General features: G+C 33.7%; 1 protein-coding gene across 11 annotated transcripts in view; it reads right to left on the bottom strand.

Moving 5' to 3' along the window:
• Positions 1–23027, bottom strand: part of Ccdc18 (coiled-coil domain containing 18) — a 105506-nt gene that overhangs the window by 19798 nt on the left and 62681 nt on the right. For 8 of the 11 annotated variants that reach the window (XM_071618057.1, XM_071618058.1, XM_071618055.1 and 5 more), the window contains 8 exons: positions 19463–19626; positions 18968–19181; positions 16794–16893; positions 14945–15061; positions 13092–13235; positions 10771–10974; positions 5415–5552; positions 1964–2164 (listed from right to left, as the gene is read on the bottom strand). In XM_071618057.1, the coding sequence (XP_071474158.1) occupies positions 1964–2164; positions 5415–5552; positions 10771–10974; positions 13092–13235; positions 14945–15061; positions 16794–16893; positions 18968–19181; positions 19463–19626 (1282 nt within the window). The remainder of the gene's footprint in view (positions 1–1963; positions 2165–5414; positions 5553–10770; positions 10975–13091; positions 13236–14944; positions 15062–16793; positions 16894–18967; positions 19182–19462; positions 19627–23027) is intronic. The other 3 variants (XM_071618061.1, XM_071618060.1, XM_071618065.1) reach the window with 3 other exon arrangements.

Genomic DNA, 23027 nt, shown 5'->3' with positions numbered 1-23027 from the left:
ATTCCTATTATTTATAGCTACTTGTACTTGGTCTGTTTCAACACTTCTATTAGACTTTCTTCTTTCTCTTTTATCTTCCAAACTCCTCTTCAGTTTAGACTTTAAAGCCTATTGAGGTTGTCTTTGAGAGCTGTGTCAGATAACAAAGGAATTCTATTTTCTGACTGCTTTACTGGCTAATTATAGTACATATTGTAAGATCTCTCTAGGGGCTATGGTTATCGCTCAGTGGCAGAGTGCTTGCCTAGCATGTGTGAGGCACTGGGTTCAATTCTCAGCATCATATATAATAAATAAAATAAAGGTCCATTGACAACTAAACAATACTTAAAAAAAAAAAAAAAGATCTCTCTATATCTATGGTTCATTTATGAATGGCTACTCCTGACCCAGCATGGTGACACATCTTATAGTCCCAGCTATTTGTGAGGCTGAGTCAAGAGGATCAAAAGTTCCAGACCTGGGCAACTCAGCAAGACTCTATCTCAAAAAAAAAAAGGTTAAAATAAAAAGGGTAGCTCAGTGACAGATCACATGCCTAGTATGTGAAATGTCCTGGGTTCAATCCCTAGTATCTCCATAACACACATGCAAGGCTATTAAACACAGCCACTAATTTTGCAATTTCCTAAGTAGATAAACTTAAAAATCTTGTAAATGATTAATATCTACAGTCAAACTGCATTAACCTCATTGATAATATTCAGCAAGTAAGCAGAAATAATTACTGTAATATACTCTACTCCTTGATTATACCTTAAACCCCTAAATATGATTTTAGATTATGTCTACTCAGCTTTCATCTACTACCATAAATATCAACTGTATGACAAAAAAGAATTTAAATGCTCAGGTTAGTACAGAATTAGAAAGATTTCTAACATATTATTTGGTTAAGTTTTTCCATTTCTATAACTTCCATTTTGCTATAAAAGTTATTTATTATTTGTTATTTTTTTTTAAGGACTTCACTGATAACTCTACTTATATATTGGCAGTTTTGAACCAATGTTAACTTTTTAATCTCTATGCATTCTATTGATATAAATTTGAAATTCCAGCTAGGTGCAGTGGCACATGCCTGTAATCCCAGTGACTGAGAAGGCTGAGACAGAAGGATTACAAGTTTGAGGTCAACCTTACCAACTCAGCAAGGACCTTGGCAACTTAGTGAGAACCCTGTCTCAAAATAAAAAAATAAAAATAAAGGGCTGGTAAAGTACATCTGGTTTCAATCCCCAGAGCCCCTGGCACCCCCCCAAAAAATCAAATTCCAAACTTTCAAGATCAACAAATAAATAACAACAGTAAATAAATAACAACAGGCTACTTTAAAAATCATGTTTAAGTCCACTAAAAAAGTTCTAAGTATAATTTTGTACTTCTACTTTATAAATTTTACAGAAATTTTATTGGTTTTGAAAAATGCTTCAACTTTCTTAGTAAAAATCCCTCAAACATCATTGTTATTTGTTACATGGGTTTATATTTAAATTATACAAATTATGGCTGGGTTGTGGCTCATCAGTAGAGAGCTTGTCTAGAACGTGTGAGGCCCTGGGTTCAATCCTCAACACCACATAAAAATAAATAAATAAAATAAAGGTATTCTGTCAAACTACAACTAAAAAGTAAGTTTGAAAAATATAAAAATAAAAATAAATTATACAAATTATTTCTTTTGGGTAATATGGTATACAGCATATTAATAATTTCTCAAATTTACCTTCTAAATAAATGCTTTTTATTCAAACAGGTCAATAATTGGCCATAAAGTCCTTTACAAACTATAAGAACAGGAAAAAAAGGCCATAAATTTACTTTTTTTTTTTTTTTTGGTAGTGCTGGAGATTGAACCTAGGACCTTGTGCATGCGAGGCAAGCACTCTAACAACTGAGCCATATCCCAGCCCATAAATTTACTTTTTCATAGATATGTTTCATTACTTAGATGTTTACTTACTTTAATAAGTAATGCTTCATTTGCAGCTTCAATTACTTCATTCCTATCTTGAACTTGTTGATGTAAATTGCTCACAGTGTCCTGAGCTTCTTCTAATTCCAGTTTTGCCTTCTCTAATTGTTCATTTAGCTGCTGAACAGAAGTCTTTTGAGAGTCAGCAGATATTTTCCACTTTGTATGGTTCTCCTGATGTGAAATCATCTACATAGCCCCCAAATTGTAAAAATAAAAAAGAATGAAAATAGGGTGGAGTTGCTTTCAACAACATTCTAATACTTGGCTACTACCACTTACTTTTTCTTAAAAGAAAGTAAATTCTGTTTAAATACACAAACATCTAATTTCTCAACAAATAAAATACTAGTAGAAAAAAGGGAGTGAAGGAACACATTGTTTTCCATTTACTTAACAGTTAATCACATGCAATGGACTCTATTTGGATCCTGATTTGAACAATTAAATTATAAAGGCATTTTTTTAGATAATTCTAAATTTGAGAATTTATTGGTAATTTATCTAGTATTAAAAAGGTCTTTATTATAATTAATTGCTCAGTTATACAAAACATACTTATTTAAATTTTGACCTTTGCATGCTATATTATCAATGTGTCCCTTTTTTTAATTAGATCTTTATGGTTATACATAGTAGTTGAATTCATCCTGACAAACTCAGACATGCATGTAAATCAATTTCAGTTCTCCATCACCCCTTTTCCCTCCCATCCTCCCCTTCTCTCTTCTCCTTCCTCTATCTACTAGACTTCCTTTCACTCATTCATTAATTTGCATTTGATTGGCTCTTTATGTAATCTTATCCTTCCCTCTACCTTTCTTTTATTTTACTCTAGCTTACCATTGGGGAGATAACATTCAACCTTCGAGTTTCTTGAGTTTGGCTAATTTCACTTAGCATATTCTCCATTTTCATTCATGAAAATACCATGACTTCATTCTTTTTAATAACTGAGTAGAACTCCATTGAACATATATATATATACAATTTCTTAATCCATTCATCTACTGACAGGCATCTGGGTTGATTCCATAATTTAGCTATTGCAAATAGTGCAACTATAAACTCTGATGTGGCTGCCTCATTCTAGTATGCCGATTTAGAGCTTTTGGGAGAAGATACCCAGGAGTGGGATAGCTGAGTCATATGATGGTTCCATCCCTAGTTTTTTTTTTAACTTTATTTTATTTATTTATTTTTATGTGGTGCTGAGGATCAAACCCAGGTGAGTTGCTCTACCACTAAGCCATAACCCCAGCCCCACCATCCCTAGTTTTTTGAGTAATCTCCAAACTGCTTTCCAGAGTACATGAACTAGTGTGCAGTCCCACCAACAATGTCCAAGTGTTTCTCCACAATCTCACCAGAATTTATTGTTGTTTGTAATCTTGATCACTGCCATTCTAACTGAAGTAAGATGGCTATAAAGGCATTTTTTAAAAATATTTTTAGTTGTAGATGGACACAATTCTTTTATTTTCTTTCTTTATTTTCTGGGTTTTATGCCTGATGTCCTAGTGTCATTATTAACAACACTGCTTTTCATTCCCTAAAGTATTCCCTTTTAGATTAAAGAAGTGGGCAACATATTGATGGATTAAATAAAATTGGTCACAAGTTGATAACTGCTGAACAGTAAACGTAGAAGGATTTGCACTATTTATGCTATGCTAGTTTGAATATCTTCAAAATTTTCCACAATGAAAGGTTAAAACAATCTCATTTTTATCTCAAAAAATCAGGAGTTTTGCAATTATTAAGTGACTTTTCCGACAGTTCTGAAGCCTGCATTTTAAAAAAAGAATATTGTTAAAAATTAAGATCCCTTTTTCTAATTATTACGATAATACTGTATCCTCTCAGCTTTACATTCAAATAACACACACTTTAAAGATTTAAAAACAAATCTTTGTTGGATTGGTGATATTGCTCAGCAGTATAGTGCCTGCCTACCATGTGTGAGGTCCTGAGTTAATCACCAGCACTACAAAAAATAAATAAATCTTTGTCAGCCACCTAAATGTAGAAAACTATATTATACATTTTTATGACAGACATAAAAATATTAGCATCAAATACTAAACAGCAACACTAGAACAAATTTTTTACAGCTTATTTTATATAAGCAATTTTTCCTAAATAATTTCAGGTAATTATAAAACTAAAAGTACACAACTGGATAATTACAGATAAAAAAGAATAAAGGTCATATATATAAGTGTAATGATGAGTGAAGGTCAAACACTTGAGATGAACTAATTATTACTGAGAGTCACTAAACTGAGTAGATAATATCAATTAAATAATTATGTTAAGTCTAATAAAATTCACATTTGTCTCTAAAGACCAAGAGTTATAAGCTCTTGGCCTGAGAACTGGATACAGACCTACCAATCCCTCACAAAAATGTTATCAAATCCCTACCAAAGGAATTTAATACAAATGTATCTGCAACCCTTATTTTACTGAAAAATGTTTTATTAGGACCAAGCTCAAAGAGAAATTTTTTAGATCATATACAAAGATTTTGGGCAATATTTTCAAATGTAGTTTTTAAAAGTTGAAAAATACTATTCTAATCAATAATACTTGCTTTGTCCATAAAGGCTCATGATACACTGATAGATTACAAAAGTCCTAATATTGCCTCTCTAATTTACTATTAGAACAAATGTTGGAAATTACAAAGCACTATAGACTGACATCACATGAAACTGTTTATGTCAGCTATTAAATATTTCCAATTAGTTTTCTGGAAGTACTATTTTAGAATTCATAAAAATGATGGGCCAGGCTTTGGTCTAAGAACTTTACTGTATTAATTCATTTAATTCTCACCAAAGTTCTATGAGATAGAACCGTTATACCCACTTTAGACAGAAAGGTTAAGTAATTTGTCCAAGGTCATAAATGTGCTTAGCCATAAGCAAGTATTGGACATAGAATGCCTGGTTCAGGAACTCAAGCTCTTAATCTTACAGTATATTAGTTCACTGTATATGTAAAATTGTGTGCGTAGCTATAAGAAATGAAGACCACAGCTAGGCACAGTAGCACACACTTGTAGTCCCCTAGCATCTGGGGATGCCAAGGCAGGAGGATTACTAGTTGAAAGTGAGCCTCAGCAAATTAGCAAGGCCCTAAGCAACTAAGTAAAACCCTATTTCAAAATAAAGAATAAAGGGGCTGGGGTTGTGGTTCAGAGATAGTGCTTGCGTACCATGTGTGAGACACTGAGTTCGATCCTCAGCACCACATAAAAATAAAATATTGTGTCTACCTATAACTAAAAAATAAATATTAAAAAAATTTAAAAAAACCTCACAATATATTATTCTGAATTGAACACTTAAGAGCTAGATAGACTCATACTTTTGTACAGATAGGTCAACCCACTTTAGTGGGAGATATCATAACAAATTAAAATTTTCTTTACCTCCAAATGATAAGCTTCTTTGAGGGATTCTACTTCTGCTGACAATTTCTTGATTTCTGCTTGCATTCTTGCTTCTAAATGAGCTTCACGTACTTGAGAAGCCCCCAATTCTTCAACTAAGTGAATTTCATGTGCTTCCTTAAAAATGACATATTGAGTAAAGATTATATAATTTGTTTATCTTGTTAGTATAGCTAAACAAATCCAGTGCATTAATAGAAGCAGTTTAATCTTTATATAAACATACTTCAAAATCAATTAATTAAATGGTACATTTTTGAGACTTTTCAGGGACAACGAGTAGGAAAGTATTAGTGTATCATTTGGTATCATAAGTTCACTAACCAATACTTTCTGTAAAAACAAACTAATAACCACAGCATGCTGGACTTTGGCAGATAATAATGCCTTCTTAGGTATGACTCTGTATTTTTGCTCACTAGTTGCATTATTTGCTTAATAAGAATGAGGTTTTTTTAAATTTTTTTTTAGTTGTAGATGGAAACAATACCTTTATTTTATTTATTTATTTTTATGTGGTGCTGAGGATCAAACCAAGTGCCTTGTGAGTGCTCTACTACTGAGCCACAATCCCAGCCCATGAGTTGTTGTTATCCAAACTTATTTAATGGTACTTTATACTACCTGTGCTTGTTATTTTAATTAAGAAATTTTATTATACACAGAAGTCCCCCCCTTAAATGAATTAGGTTTTTGCTTTTGATGGTTTTGCTTTCTGTGGTTTCAATAATCTGCAGTAAAACCCAGTTCAAAAATACTAAATGGAAAGTTACATAAATAAGTTAAGACAGACATGGTGGCCCACACCTGTAATCCCAGTGACTCAGGAGGCTGAAGCAGGAAGATCCCAAGATGGAGGCTACCCTCAGCAATTTTGCAAGACACTAAGCAACTCAGCAAGACTGTGTCAAAATAAAAAATGAAAAGGACTGGGGATATAGCTCAATAAAGAAAAAGAAAAGGAAGAGAAGGAAGGAAGGAAGAAAGGAAAGAAGGTAGGTGGCCAGATGTAGTGGTGCATGCCTGTAATTTCAGGAGTTTGGGAGGCTGAGGCAGGAGGATCAAAATGAGCCTGAGCTTAGCAAGACTTCAACCTTCAACCCCGTCTCAAAAAAAAAAAAAAAAAAAGGCTGGGGATGTGGCTCAGTGGCTAAATGCCCTTGAGTTCAATCCCTGGGAATGAAGGAAGGAAGGAAAAGTTAGTTTTAAATGTATGATGTTCAAAGTGTCATAATGAAATCTGTCATTCTGCTCTATTCAGCTCAGTAGGTGAATCGTCCCTTTGTTTAAAATATCCACACAATATATGCTATATAGCCACCATGTCTGTCTTAAATTGTTTATTGTTTATGCCTGTTAGCTTGTAGCCATCTTGGTTATCATAGTATTTCAGTACTTATGTATAAGTAACACTTATTTTACTTAATAATGGCCCCAAAATGCCACATATGCCAAAGATAAGCTGTAAAGTGCTGTATATATAGAGTTTGATACTGTGACTTTAGACATCCACTGGGGGTCTTGGAACATATCCCCCAGAAATATTGTATACAGTATTATAAACACTGAAAACTTTTTTGTGCAAAGTAAATTGTATGTTTTGAAACAGTTGTATAAGTGAGTCACAAACGTTTGGTACACAATTAGGAGCAGTCAAGATAGTTGTAAAGGGCTGGGATTATGGCTCAATGGTAGAGTGCTTGCCTAGCATGTGTGAAGCACTGGGTTCAATTCTCAGCAAAATAAATAAATAAATAAATGTCCATCAACATCTAAAAAAATATTTTTAAAAAAGATAGTTGTAAGATATTATGGGAAGCGCAGGCTGGGGTTGTGGCTCAGTGGCAAAGTGCTTGCCTTGCACATGGTGAGGCACTGGGTTTGATCCTCAGTACCACATAAAAATAAATAAACAAAATAAAGATATTGTGTCCATGTATAACTAAGAAAAAAATTTAAAAATTATTATGGGAAGCACCATAAAAATATAACATATTATACTTTGATTTACAAGTATCTTTTTATTCTTTCTCTAAAGAAACCAAAATAAACTTGAGATGATAGAATGAGTATGGTTTATGCAAGAAAGACTAATTCTAATCAAATGACTAATATAAAAAGAATCAATTACTGATTGAGTTATCTGTTACATTTTCTGAGTTCTGTATATGAATACTTCTTCTCAGAAGAAGCAGGTGGCAAAGATTTTATCCCATTCTATAGGCTCTCTCTTCACACTCTTTTTTTTCCTTTGCTGTAAAGAGCTTTTTAATTTGATGCCATCCCACTTATTAATTTTTTATTTTAATTCTTGGGCTTTAGAAGTCTGTTAAGTTGGTTCCTGTGCCAACATGTTGGAATGTTGATTTCATCTCACTTCAGTAAGAAAGGCAATATTATCAAGAATATAAATAACAATAAATGTTAGCGAGAATGTAGGGAAAAAGGTACACTCATCATTTTTGGTGGGACTGCAAACTAGTGCAACCATTCTGGAAAACAGTATGGAGACTCTTCAAAACACTAGATATGGAACAACTTCATGACCCAGCTATCTCACTCCTCAGTATATATTCAAATGATTTAAAACTAACATACTACATGATGCAGCCACTCAATGTTTATGGCAGCACAATTCACAATAGCTGATCTATGAAACAAACTTATGTGCTCTTCAACAGAAGAATGGATAAAGAAAACACGGTATATATACATAATGGAGTATTATTCAGCCATAAAGAAGAATGACATTATGGTATTTGCCAGTAAATGGATAGAACTGGAGACTAAAATGCTAAGTGAAATGAGGCAGTCCCCAAAAGTCAGAGGTTGAAGTTTTCTCTGACATGTGGAAGCTAATCCAAAATGGGGAGGTGGAGGGTGAAAAACAAATACAAGAAAGATCAGTGGAGTACATGAAGGGGAAGGAAGGAAGGGAAGAGGAATAGGATAAGGAAAGATAGTGGAATGAATCTGACCTAACTTTCCTTTGTACATATATGAATATACCACTGGTAAATCTCCCCCGAATGCATATCCACAAGACACCAAAAAAAAAAAAATCCATAAGTGAATAGCAGAAAGATCAATAGAGGGAAGGGAACAGGGTGAGGGAGGAGGGAAGGGGAAAAGGAAGTACTGGGGACTGAACTGGAACAAATTGTATTCCATGCTTTTACAATTATGTCAAAATAAATCCTAATGTTATGTACAACTAAAAAGAACCAATAAAAATAACATCAAAAAACAAATATATGAATTTACCTTCAGTTTGAGGTTAAAACATAATATTAAAAAGTATTTATATGACTTCTTTTAAAACCCTCTATTCTCTCTGATGGGGAGGATCACAGCTTCTAGGACAAGAATCTCCTGTTTCTCCTTTGCTAGCAAAGCAATAAAAATTTTTCCCACCGGGTTATGTGGTGCACACCTGTAATCCCAGTGGCTTGGGAGGCTGAGGCAGGGGGATCACAGCCTTAACAACTTAGTGAGCCCCTAAGCAACTCAGCGAGACCCTGTCTCTAAACAAAATATAAAAAATGGCGGGGGGGTGTGGCTCAGTAGTTGAGTGCCCCTGGTTGCAATCCCTGGACCAGAAAACAACTTTTTACCTTTTTTCTCAGAAAAAAAGGCATTTTTAAATATATATATGTATATGTACATATGTATATTTATTTATTTAGCATTACTGGGGATTGAACTCAGGGCCCCTGTGCCACTGAATTATATCCTCAATCCTTATTTATTTAGTTAGTTTTGAGAGGTCTCACTAAGTTGCCTAGGCTAGCCTTTCATTTTCAATCTTCCTGCTTCAGTCTCCTAAACAGCTTGAATTAGGTGTGTGCCACCGTACTTGGCATTAAAAACACTACTTAAATAATTCCACTTGGGGTGAGGTTGTGGCTCAGTGGTAGAGCACTTGCCTAGCATGTGTGAAGCACTGGGTTCGAATCTCAGCACCACATATGAATAAATAAATAAAATAAAGGTCCCTCAACAACTAAAAAAAAAAAAAAAACTAAAAAGAAAATAATTCCACTTAACTCACTTTTTAAGCGAGCTTATCTTACCAAAAAAATCTAATTTTACTATACTTAAATACTACTGATAAGGTCAGAAATAAGATAAAAGTAGACAGCTTCCCTTTTCCTAACAGACCCCCCAAATATCTGATATATCTCCAATAAAAATTTCCTATATATTCTTTATTAGTTTAATCATTTAGAAATGTGACTCAGAGCACAGTTAGGTTTAATTAAAATTAAAGGTAAAAATATTTAAGTTCCTATGCTAAATTAAAATTTTAGAATATCAATAAACACATTTCCTCAAAGTCTAATTAACACAAGTAAATCAATCTAAATACTGTCTTTAATGTAAACTTTTTTTTCCCCACAATTCCTTTATTTTGTTTATTTATTTTTTTGGTACTGAGGATCAAACCCAGGGCCTCATACAGGCAAGGCAATCACTCTATCACTGAGCCACAATCCCAGCCCCAATCTAAATACTTTTTTAAGACAAGTTGTTAGTCTCATAGTAAATATGAGAAAATATAAAAGCACTTTACCTCCCCAAATGTTCTGAACTGAAGATTTCCAACAATTACAAATTTAGATAAAAGTGGCTACAAATGTAAAAACTTTTACTCAAAAAAGATTTGCTTATTTTTTCTTCAATAGCTCATACTCTCTTGAAAGTCTAAAAGGGCTTTATAACTCAATTTATCAAGAACTTATTAGTTTAGTCCAAACAGTTCTGAAGGACTTACTAGTTATAATTACAAAGTTATAAAAGTATAACAGATAACTTTTTTCCTCTTAAAAATGTGGTAAATTGGTGGAGTGTGGTGATGTGTGCCCGTAATCCCAGTGACTGGGGAGTCTGAACAGGGAGAATTGTTTAAGGCCAGCCTTAGCAGCCTAGCAAGGCCCTAAGCAATTTAGTGAGACCCTGTCTCAAAATAAAAATAAATTAGGGCTCAAGATGGGACTCAGTGGTAAAGCACCCCTGGGTTCAATCCCTAATACCATAATAAATAAATAAATAAATGGTAAATTGTACAAAACATAAAATTTACCATCTTAACCACTTTTAAGTGTATAATTTAGTGGTATTAAGTATAATCATACTGTTTTGTTTGCACTACTGGTGTTTGAACTCAAGGCCTCAGGCATGCTAGGCAAGTGCTCTAGCACTGAACCATTCTCTGTACATTCACATTTTTCTGAAACTTGGTTCATTTTTTGCAAGAACTATATAATACAGTTCAAAGTGTTAAAAATTTTAAAGATCTTTCAGTAATAATGAAACTATTTAGAATAGGGATTACTTTCTCTTTAGAGATTTGCTTTATATCTTCTAGTTCACTGGAGAGCCTTTCTATTTCTCTCTGTGCTTGGACTTGTTGACGACGAGCCTCCACCAATTCTGTTTGAGAGGTTTGCTTCTGCTCCTGAGTCAGCCTCAATTCTTGCCCCAAATCTATGCTCTCCTTGTACTGAGTAGCAATATACTGTTCCTGATCTTTCATAACCTGAAAAGCACAAGAAATTTGTAGGTTTCAAAATGAAATACACAATGTACTTCTTATTCTGATTATTTTTTACTAAGTGAAATTTCCCCTCCAAACTAAATCCCTATAAAATTTAACATACAATGTGTATTACCCATTGTGAAACTGATATTCAGAAAAAAAAATTTTAATAAGCAAATGGTAAAAGTACAATATAATAAGTCTGAAACTCTTAGTGATTAATTTTGCATGACTTAATATATACAAGCTTTATAATCCTTTACCATTATAAATATAACATTTATGAAAGAATATATATTATACTACAAAGAGAAAAAAGAAGTCAATATTTGATTATTCATGTAAAAATGAAGAATATATTTGCATGGATAATTAAAATCTACCATTAATAGACATAGCTGGGTTAAGGTTATGATCTCACTCTTTATAAAGACATGTTATTGGGGCTACTCCTCCCTCTGAAATATTTTTTACATTATTCAATTAAATCCCTCATAAAGTATAGGTTGAGTATCCCTACTATGAAAATCCAAAATATTAAATATTCTGAAAATGAAAAACTTCCTGAATACTAACATGAAACCACAAGTGGAAAATTCCATGACATTAAACTTTGTTTCAGATACAAAATTATTGAAAATATTATATTAAATTTATCTTCAAGCTATGTGTACAAGGCACTAAGATGTCCCATACATGTATGCAAATATTCCAAAATCAGAAGAAATTCAAAATCCAAAACACTTTTGGTCACAAGTTTTTTAAGTAAGGAATACTCAACCTGTATTGCTTCTTAGAGGGGGAAAAGAAAAAAAAAAAGAGAAGAAAATTAGTTCTAAATCACCCATGTGAGATAGGTTATACAGTAGGTAAGGACACTTGACTTCAAGGACGAAGAAGGAAAGAAACCAGTACAGATCACTAGGGCTTTGATGTTTGGAATGGAGGCACAGGTTATAAATAAATATAAATGTTATATAAGTATTTTTAGCCCTTCCTTGTTAGAGATCAGACATAATAGAGTTGGTAATAATAGGATTAATAATCATTTTCCCCATCTCTACTGGGGCCTAAACTTACTCTCAAAGACCCTGCTTGATTTATATATGTAATTAATTAAACAAATGCTTATTCATACTTACTATATGATATGTACAATTCTAGGTGTTGGGGATACAGGAGTGAATAAAGGAGTCAAAATGGCTACCCTTGGGGCTGGGGTTGTGGCTCAGTGGTAGAGCGCTCACCAAGTACGTGCGAGGCCCTGGGTTTGAACCTCAGCACCACATAAAAATAAATAAATAAGATAAAGATATTGTGTCCAACTACAACTAAAAATATATATATTTTTAAAATGGCTACCCTTATGAATTTATATGCCACAGAGAGAGAGAGAGAGAGTCCAATACAATAAAGAGTTATATTTGGGGCTGGGGTTGTGGCTCAGAGGAAAAGCTTAGCTTAGCATGCGTGAGGCACTGAGTTCAATCCCCAGCATCACATAAAAATTAAATAAAGGTATTGTGTCCATCTACAACTAAAGAATAAATATAAAAAAAGAGTTAAATCTGAAGATTTAACAGTTGAGTATTTAAAAACAAGAAAAAGTTACAGACACTAGAAACAAATTTACTTTTTAAAAAAGCAAGTGGGATGAATGGGTTTACAAATCAACACACATGCAAACTGATGATATAAAGTCATCAAACTTCATCTGGTAACAATGTATTTGGCTTTAATAATGAACAATTATCATCTTTTTACACACTCTCTGGATGGAGTTCCTCAAGTACAAAAAAAGACTCTTACTAATATCTGTATCTTCAAGTCTATTACATGGTAGATTCTCAGTACATATTATAAGCATGTACTGCGGACTGCATGAGAGATAACATGTAAAGGAAAGGTAGGAGATAAAAAGATAAATAAGACATTGTAAACCATTGTAATATTTTTAAAAGTTAAAGAAGAAACTTAAGGCATTTTGTACAAATACATAGCCTAAAAATACTTATGGCACTGTTTCTATATATTAAAGTTAACAGTTTAAAACATAAATATTCATTTCACTCTTTCAAGAATACTTCTTCCTTAGGTGGAAAATAATATTTGCTTACACTCTCCATTTCTTTCAATCTTTGATTTGTTCTTTCAGTTTCCTTTTTCAGTTGACTTATCTCCTGTTCATTTTGTAGCATTACAAACTCTTTCTCTCGAAGCTGTTCTTTGGCATTTTGCAATTTTTCATTTAAATTTTCTATCTTAATTTTAAACAGATGAGCATTATTAATGTAATAATGGAAAAAAGGAAACAGAACAATCACAGCTATGTTCTGAATAATTCAAACTTTAAATACTCATATCTAAAACATCAAAAGTAAAGTAAAAAATTATTATGACAATCATCATTTAGAAATAAGCATATGAATTTTTGTGCTTAATAAGATGCTTATGGGGGCTGGGGTTGTGGCTCAGCGGTACAGCAGTCGCCTAGCACATGAGAGGCACTGGGTTTGATCCTCAGCATTACATAAAAATAAATAAATAAAATAAAATTATTGTGTATAACTACAATTAAAAAATTAGATGCTTATGTGGGGGTTGGGATTGTGGTCCAGTGGTAGAGCACTTGCCTAGCACACATGAGGCACTGAGTTTGATCCTCAGCACCACATAAAACAATAAAATAAATAAAATAAAGGTATCGCGTCCATTTACAACTAAAAAATAAAAATAAAATGCTTATGTTTACATTTAAAATATATTAAAAAGATAAAAGTTTCAAACATAATTTGTATAAGAAAAAAGTATACATTAAAACAACAAATGTTACATGACCTTACAAATAATTTTATAGATAATATATGCATGAGGTTAAAATATAGAGACAAAGTTGTGGTGGTGTACACCTTTAATCCCAGTGACTTGAAAGGCTGAGGCAGGAGGATCACAAGTTTGAGGCCAGCCTAAGCAAGAGCCTGCATTAATATTTAAAAAGAATAAAATGAACTGGGATGTAGCTCAGTGGTAAAGTGACCCCGGGTTCAAATCCCAGTACCTCCAAATCAAACAAAAAAACAAACTCTAAAGAAGAAAAAGTCTCCTTCCTATTTTATTCTTCCTCAGAAGCAACCAGTTTCTAGAATTACTTACAAATTCTTCCAGAAATATTTTATTCATATTTAGACATATTATAAGTAGTATGGGGACATATTATAGGATATTAAAAAACATTACACTCAAAATTACATAAAAAGGAGAAAAAAAGAAAAATGTCATCAATGTCATCATCTGTAGTTCCAGCTATTCAGAAGGCTGAAGCAGGAAGATCACTTGAACCTAAGAAGTTTCAGACCAGACAGTCTCAAAACAAAACAAAACAAAAAGCTGTTTTATGTGAATGATTGCTTACAGTTTTTTTTTTAAATGAGATGGACATCATTACCCTGAAGTACATATATGAAGACACGAATGGTGTGAATATACTTTGTATACAACCAGAGATATGAAAAATTGTGCTCTATATGTGTAATATGAATTGTAATGCATTCTGCTGTCAAATATAACAAATTAGAATAAAAATAATTTTTAAAAAAGTTTAGGCCTTTTATACCTTTATTTTACTTATTTATTTTTATGTGATGCTGAGGATTGAACCCAGTGTCTCACAAGTGCTAGGCGAGTACTCTACTGGTGAGCCACAACCTCAGCCCCATATTGCTTACAGTTTTAGTGTGTTTCGTTTTTGTTTTCTGCAACACTGAGGATGAACTAACATCCATGTGCATGGTAGACCACATCCCTAGTCCCTTTTAGTCTTTATTTTGAAAAAGGTTCTCACAAAGTTGCCTTGACTAACCTCAAACTTGACATCCTCCTGCCTCAGCTTCCCCAGTAGCTGGAATTATCACTTAGCTAGCCCAAAGTAATTTTTTAAACAATTTAAGATGTGTAATCTTTCAATAATTACCTGTTTGTTGCAATCTTTAAGTTCCAACTCCGATTTCTGCAGATTACCCTCTAATTTAATTATTTTTTGTTCCATTTCTCCTCTGTGTTCTCGAATAGTCATATCCAAATGGGTAACCTAAAAACAGAAGCAATATTAAACTGTTGTTCAATTTTACTCTGATGTGAAATCTATATGCTTAGGATGTGCTTTGGAATTATTTATAGTGGATATAACAAATTGAAACTCATGTCAAACATTTTTTTTTAAATATTTATTTATTTTTTTTGTTTGTTTTCGGCAGACACAACATCTTTGTTTGTATGTGGTGCTGAGGATCGAACCCGGGCCGCACGCATGCCAGGCTAGCACGCTACCGCTTGAGCCACATCCCCAGCCCCAAAACATTTTTTTTATATTCATTTTTTAGGTGTAGATGGACACAATACAATGCCTTTATTTTTAGATGGTGCTGAGGATCGAACCCAGGTCCCGCCTGTGCTAGGCAAGCACTCTTACCGCTGAGCCACAATCCCAGCCCCTAAACATTTTTTTTAAATAGGAAAAATAATGATTAATTACTAATACTGGGGCTTGAGCCCACATATATAATTATTATTATTATTATTTTTGGTAGTGGGGATTGAACTCAGGGGTACTTGACCACTGAGCCACATCCTCAGCCCTATTTTTTGTATTTTATTTAGAGACAGGGTCTCACTGAGTTGCCTATCACCTGCTTTTGCGGAGGCTAGCTTTGAACTTGCGATCCTCCTATCTCAGCTTCCCGTGCTGCTGGGATCACAGGAGTGTGTCACAGCGCCCAGCTTATAATGATTGTTCATAAATAACAAATCAAATGATTAAGACTCCATCTTATGCTGGATAAAAACTGCTAAATGCCTTCCAAATATTTTTGTTCCTCCAACATTTAATTGATAAAATAACTTCTTTTATCCCATTCTCTTCTGATATAGAATAAGATATTAAAACACTCAGAAACTAAGCTAAACTAACCCTTATTCTCAAAAACCAGTTGCTATAAAGACATCAAAATAAAGAGATAATATATTTCTAACTCAAAAAGCGTTTATGTGCAGAGATAAAACAAATATAAAATGCACATTTTACCAAAAATTGGTCACTTCTGAAACCCTATATGATTTGTCATAACAAAAAATTTCATTAAAATATAATTAAGGGCTGGGGTTGTGGCTCAGTCGAGAGTGCTTGCCTCACATGTGTGAAGCACTGGGTTCAATCCTCAGCACCACATAAAAATAAATAAATAAAGGTATCATGTCCATCTACAACTAAAAAAAATATATTAAAATATAATTAAGATGCATGTGTGATGGCGCATGCCTATAATCCCAGCAATTTAGGAGGCTGAGGCAGGAAGATTACAAGTTCAAGGGGGATGTGGGAAAAAATGGAGAAATTTTGATTGGGCAAAGGGAAGGGAGAAAAGGGGAGGGGGCATGGGGGCAGGAAAGATGGTGGAATGAGATGGACATTATTACCCTAGGTACACGTATGACTGCACATATGGTACATGCTACATCGTGTACAATCAGAGAAATGAAAAGTTGTGTTGCAATTGTGTATAATAAATCAAAATGCATTGTGCTTTCATATATACCTAGTTAAAATAAATAAATTAATTTATTTTTTAAAAAGATTATAAGTTCAAGGCCAGCCTCAGCAACTTAGCAAGGCCCTAAGGCAACTTAGTGAGACTCTTGTCTCAAAAAAATTAAATAATAAATAAATAAAATAAAATGCTGGGGATATGATTCAGTGGTTAAAAAATATACGTCTGTGTGTGTATGTGTGTGTGTGTGTGTGTACACAATTTTAAAAAATCAACCTGAGCTGCTCTTTGCTTTAGCTCCCAATTTCTCTCCTTAAGTGCCTGATCCATTTCAAGGAGTTCTTGCTTTTTGTCTTCAATCTCCATCTTACAGTCTCTGCAATTTATCAAAAAAAAAAAAAAAAAAAAAACAGATCAAAGCATATAGTAGGAATACTATAGTTTTAAAAAGTTAGGCCAACAGGGTTATTTTTCCTATAAAGTAAAAGCAAAGAAATATATGTAATTAATACAAATTGAAGGGTTCAAATTAAAGGAATGATGTATAAAGAAAATGACAACACATAGTTAACAAAAAAATGTACTATTATGGACAATTTAAGATAATTGTTAAATAACTCCCAGGGCTCTAAGATTGAATTGATTTAAGAGTTTTTCTTAAAAAAAAAAAAAAAAAAAAAAAAAAAATCCAGCCAGGTGCAATGCATGCCTATGATCCCAGTGGCTTTGTAGGATGAGGCAGGAGGATAGTAGGTTCAAAGCCAACCTCAGCAACTTGGTGAGGCCCTGAGCATCTTAATGAGATGCTGTCTCAAAATATAAAAAATGGGATATGGCTCAGTGGTTAAGCACCCCTGGGTTCAATCCCTGGTCCCCCCCCCCCAAAAAAAAAATCCATTGTTTTTTCATACATAGATCATGGGTATATTTGAAAATCTTTTACATGTAATAGCTGTGACTTTATTACTACAGAGTGAGATATTTATTCTCATGTTTTGTATTCCTTGTATGCTAGGCAAGCACTCTACCTGAGCTGTATCCCCAACCCTAACTATTGTATTTCACAGGGGGATTTTACTCAAAATGTCTTACATATAATGAAGTACTAAAGTCTAATACAAAACATTTAAAATACAGTTTTAATGAATTCTAGCCTTTCTAAGATATTAGCATATATAATTTTATATTATAAAATGCTTAATATTAATATATTTTTAAGAGAATTTCAACATGGAACTCTTAGTTCTGATATTATAGAGGATGAAAAGGTTGATCTTAAAAATCTTCATATGATCTTCCAGTCAGAAACATGAAACAATGTTAATAAAGATACTGACATTTATTTATTATTTTTTGTGGTACTGGGGATTGAACCCCATGATAAAGGTACTCATTTTTAAAAGCAGATTCTAAAGCTAATTTTATCTTATTGTGGAACTAGGGATTGAACTCAGGGGTCTTATGCATGCTAAGGTAACCATTCCACCACCACGCCACACCCCCCAGTCCCTTAAACTAATATTTTAAAAACAATATGAAATTAATTTTAAGGAAATCTTCTTTGAAAAGAGCTGAGCTTATAAAATTAATCTATTAGCTAGAATTTAAGATTTCACTGTTTTAGCCAGGGGTGATGGCGTATGCCTGTAATCCCAAGTATTTTGGAGGTTGAAAGCAGAGGATTTTAAGTTTAAGGCCAGCTTTTAGGGAGAGAGAATTTTTTAATATTTATTTTTTAGTATTTGGCAGACACAACATCTTTGTTTGTATGTGGTACTGAGGATCGAACCCGGGCCGCACGCACGCATGCCAGGCGAGCGCGCTACCACTTGAGCCACATCCCCAGCCCAAGAGAGAATTCTTTAATATTTATTTTTTAGTTTTCAGTGGACACAACATCTTTATTTTTTTTATGTGGTGCTGAGGATCGAACCCAGTGCCTTGCACATGCCAGGCAAGTGCATTACCGCTTGAGCCACATCCCCAGCCCAAGACTTCATCATCTTATCTATAAAAAAAGAAAAAAAAAGGTGGAACTATATATGTTGTAAGGAAATGAGAACATATATGAAGTCCCTGACACAGTCCTAACATAAAATATGGAGTTAATATAAAGAGTAATACTACTACTAATAATAATTTGCTATTAGCCACTGCTATATGCTTGCCCAACTGTTCCTTTTTTTCCTTCTCTTTGCCACTACAGCCAGTGTAAAATGATCCAAATAAGGGTAGAAGCATTAGCAGCCAATAACAACAGCTGAATCAATTAGATAGAACATGGGATAGTTGACTAGATGGGCCACAGCAAACCAAAGGCAGTTAGAAGTTTGGAAACCTAGAATTCAATAATAAATTTTATTGTATGACCCAAGGATTCAGAGTAATAAAAGAAATACCTGTAATTGTGATATCAGTTCTTTTTTTTTAGTTCTTATTATTTAACTTACCTAAGTTCCGCTGTGAGATCCTTTATGGTAGTATATTTTTCCTCCAACGATAACTGAGCTTTCTGTAGTACATCTCTCAATTCCTGCAGTTGTCTTAGAGTACTTTTTAATTCTCCATGAGCATTGTGTAGTTCAGTCTCCAGTGCTTCCCGTTTCTGCAAAGTTTCTGTTAGTTCAGTCTCTGTGTGGTGTTGTAACTTCTCTAACTCCTTCACTATTATGAGGAGAGAATAGCTTTATAACAATATACAAATCATGTTTTACTAAGAACTTTTAAATAATTATAATTAAGTATCCAGTTTTAAAATAAAATAAAAACAAGATTGACTTTAAAAAAAAAAAAAAAAAAGAGAATATCCAGTTTAATTCATCTATATGAGGCAAAATACTGAACACTCTTGGTCCCTTCCAGCCCCACCACCTCAAATTCTCATTTTATTCAACTTCTTAAGTACAAATATACAAGGAGCTAAACTCAGTCAACTGTTTGCTTACCAGCACTTGTTTTCCTTTCTAGTTCTATCTTTGTCTGATCTAAGATCATATCTAATTGAGAGAGATGTATGGCTTTATTTTCTCCATCTCGTTTTAGGTGCATTATTTCTTTTTCCATTTTAGACAGTTCTTCTTTGTACTGATCCATCTCAAGCTTTACTTGCCTAATTAAAAACAAACAATAGAACAGGTAATCTGGAAACTTCAAAACCATTAGACTTGTTTCTGACTAAAGAAAGCCTGAAAATTACATAAAGAAAAATATTAGCAAAATGTCTATTGAGAATCTTTTTTTCCATTTGATAGTGGTTGTTTACTTTGGAATCTGTGAGTGAAGAAATGTAAAATAATAAAGTACTTCTATTAATTTATTAAAACAAAACAAACAACAACAAAAATACACGTACCAGAACATATTCCTACACCCCATATTTTATGTAGACTTCTCTTAAGATATTTCTGATTGCAAGGCATTTTATTCAGTTTTAAATCACGTGTTTGTGTTTGGTTTCATAAGGAAATTGGTGGGATTAAATAGAATTTGTGAGAATATGGGAACCAACCTACTGCTTTAGTTCTCTGGACCACTTAGCCTAGAGTTTTCCTTATCAACATAAATGTCAAAGGTTGGATCATCAAAAAGCATCATTGTCTTTTAACTAACCTGAAATTCAGCAGAATCTGATATCCCTTAGATATTATATCCATCATTCTGGTTATTTTTTAAATACAAACATTCTTTTAGGGTTTTTTAATTTTTAAAATTTGTTCTAATTAGTTATACATGACAATAGAATGCACTTTGACACATCATATAAACAGTATAACTTTTCATTTTTCTGGTTGTACACAATGTAGAATCACATTGGTTGTGTAATAATAGATGCACATAGGGTAATAATGTCCAATTCATTCTACCATGCTTCCTTCCCCTATACCCCCTCTTCCCCCTCCCTTCATTCCTCTCTGTCAAAGTAACTATTTTTCCCTAGTCACCCCCAATTTATTGTGAATTAGCATCTGCATATCAGAGAAAACATTTGGCTTTTGTTTTTTTGGATTGGCTTATTTTGCTTAGCATGATATTCTCTAGCTCCATCAATTTACTGGCAAATACCATCATTTCATTCTTTTTTAAGGCTATCTACTCAGAATCTTAACTCACCTATTATATTTTAAAATTTTTCTTTGTGCTCTAAATACTACTAAATACAAACGTATTACCTTGTAATATTTAACAAGGCTAGCATTTGACCTAACTTAATAAAACTTCATATGTATTGAGAATATCCAGGGATAGACACTTCATTTAATCTGGAATTTCTATGATCTGACACAGATCATAATGAAGCCAACCAATCAAATTATTCATCATAAAGATCATACTGCTCAGGCTGGAGTTGTAGCTCAGTGGTAGAGCATTCGCTTAGCATGTGTGAGGCACTAGGCTGGATCCTCAGCAACACATAAAAAAAAATTAATAAAATAAAAGTCCATCAAAAACTACTATATATATATATATATATATATATATATATATGAATAAAAAGATCAGGGCTGGGGTTGTCGTTCAGTGGTAGAGTGCTCGTCTAGCACATGTGAGGTACTGGGTTCAATCCTCAACACCACATATAAATAAATTTAAAAAATAAAGTCATTGTGTTCATTTACAACTGAAAAATATTTAAAAAAAAAAGATCATACTACTCACAGGGGAGCCAAATCAATCATTTTTACTCAGATCTTTATTATTAGAATGATCTTTGTTAGCATATAGAGAAGAAAGATTCCAGGATTGTACAACCTTCCTGCTTTATAGAGGGAACTGAAAGGAGTTGTGGATATAAGCATATTAGTGATTTAAATGACTAACTTAAACTCAGTCAAGAAAGGAGCTGGGAAGAGGGTGCACACTTGTAATCCCAGTGACTGGGGAGTCTGAGGCAGGAGGGTTAGAGGCCAGCCTCAGCAACTTAGTAAGAGCCTGTCTCTAAATAATAAATAAAAAAGGTCTGGAGATGTAGCTCAGTGGTTAAGTGTCCCTGGGTTCAATTCCAGTACCACAAAAAAAAAAAAAAAAGGAGAGAGGGCATCATGGAATTAGTGCTAGAACTGATAGATTAGAGGTCCTGGTTGGGTCGAAGAATTGTTAGAGTATTAAAGGGAATGACACATAATTGTCAAATTTTGGAGAAATTGTAGATACTGGAAATAATAAGATCCAGGGCAAACCATGGGAGTGTTTTATTATTAAAACATTATTAGAGGAGAGGATTAAAAAAAATCAGAAGCCAAGATGTCAGAAGCATCTGTTAGGTGTATACTGAAACCCCTAAGAACTAAACACAGTGGCATATGCCTGTAATCCTGGCACCTCTGGAGGCTGAGGCAGGAGGATCATAAATTCAAGGCTAGCCTGGGCAACTAACAAAAAGAGATACTATCTCCAAAACAAAAAAAAAGTGTGGGGGGGGTCTGGTATATCTGGGATAAAGTGTTCCTGGGTTCAATTCCCAGTTAATACTCCTACCCCCCAAATCCTTTAAGAATCAGGAGTGGTGGTGGAGAGAGCAGCAGTAAGCTAGGTGGCCTGTAAGAATCAGCAACAGTGAGGGATAATATAATATATTGACATTAGGATCAGAGTACACTATTCCAGGCACTGACTGTATGGTACAAGAGCTATGGGTAAAAGTTTTACTTCAGAGAGCTGCATGGAAAGAAGCAATGTCCTCAGGGAGTATCACGTTTCTGGTACAGCAAAAGAAGAGATAGCGAATATAGGAATGCCTTTTTAGATAGACTGTGCATTCCAGTCCTTCAGGAATTGGGATGGGGTGAGAAAAAGGAGAATATGTGGAGATCTTTTTGGGAATTCATGGAAGGGATGAGAGTTGATCTGGAAATCTAACATGTCTTGTGGTGTATAAACATAAAGTTATAATGTGATGAGTCTTCATGGACCCAAGGTAAACAACAGTAAGGCTGTGTTAATGGGTAGACACCTGTCACTGAGAAAAAGAAGGCTTGAAGGACTATGGTTAGTCATAAACACAATGTGCAGAGGGAATCTGGGGACAAGTTTTTAGTTCTAGCATGTAAGTTCACTCTTGACTCCTGTTGGCAGAAGAGTAGACTAATTATGAGTGTATTACTATATGCCAATTCTTGTTGATTAAACAGAAGAGGGTCTGCGGAAGCAGGGTATTGCTTTCAGCTCATGGATTCCTTTATTGACCAATTAAAATATTGATGCCGGGGCCCAATCCAGTTAAACTAAATCATAATCTTTACATGTAATTTAATCTAAATGTGCGTCTCAGGTATCAGTATTTTTTACAAACTGCTTATGTGATTTTAATGTTCAGTCAAGGTTGAGAGACACTGTTTTCTTTTATCATTACTCCCTCCTTTATACAGTTAAGAGTCTCTGCAAGTCTCTATGTGAGGAAACTTTGCCTATAACTTTGAATGTTATTCATCACTTAATACAACAGTTGCTGAGTGCCTATGAGACATAAGGACTTAATGCTAGTTGTGCTAATTGTTATACAGAATTCTAAAG

The sequence above is a fragment of the Marmota flaviventris genome, chromosome 10 (assembly GCF_047511675.1).
Source record: "Marmota flaviventris isolate mMarFla1 chromosome 10, mMarFla1.hap1, whole genome shotgun sequence".
NCBI lineage: Eukaryota > Metazoa > Chordata > Mammalia > Rodentia > Sciuridae > Marmota > Marmota flaviventris.
The sequence above is the reverse complement of the archived record's forward strand: the minus strand, read 5'-3'. Positions and strand labels throughout refer to the sequence as shown.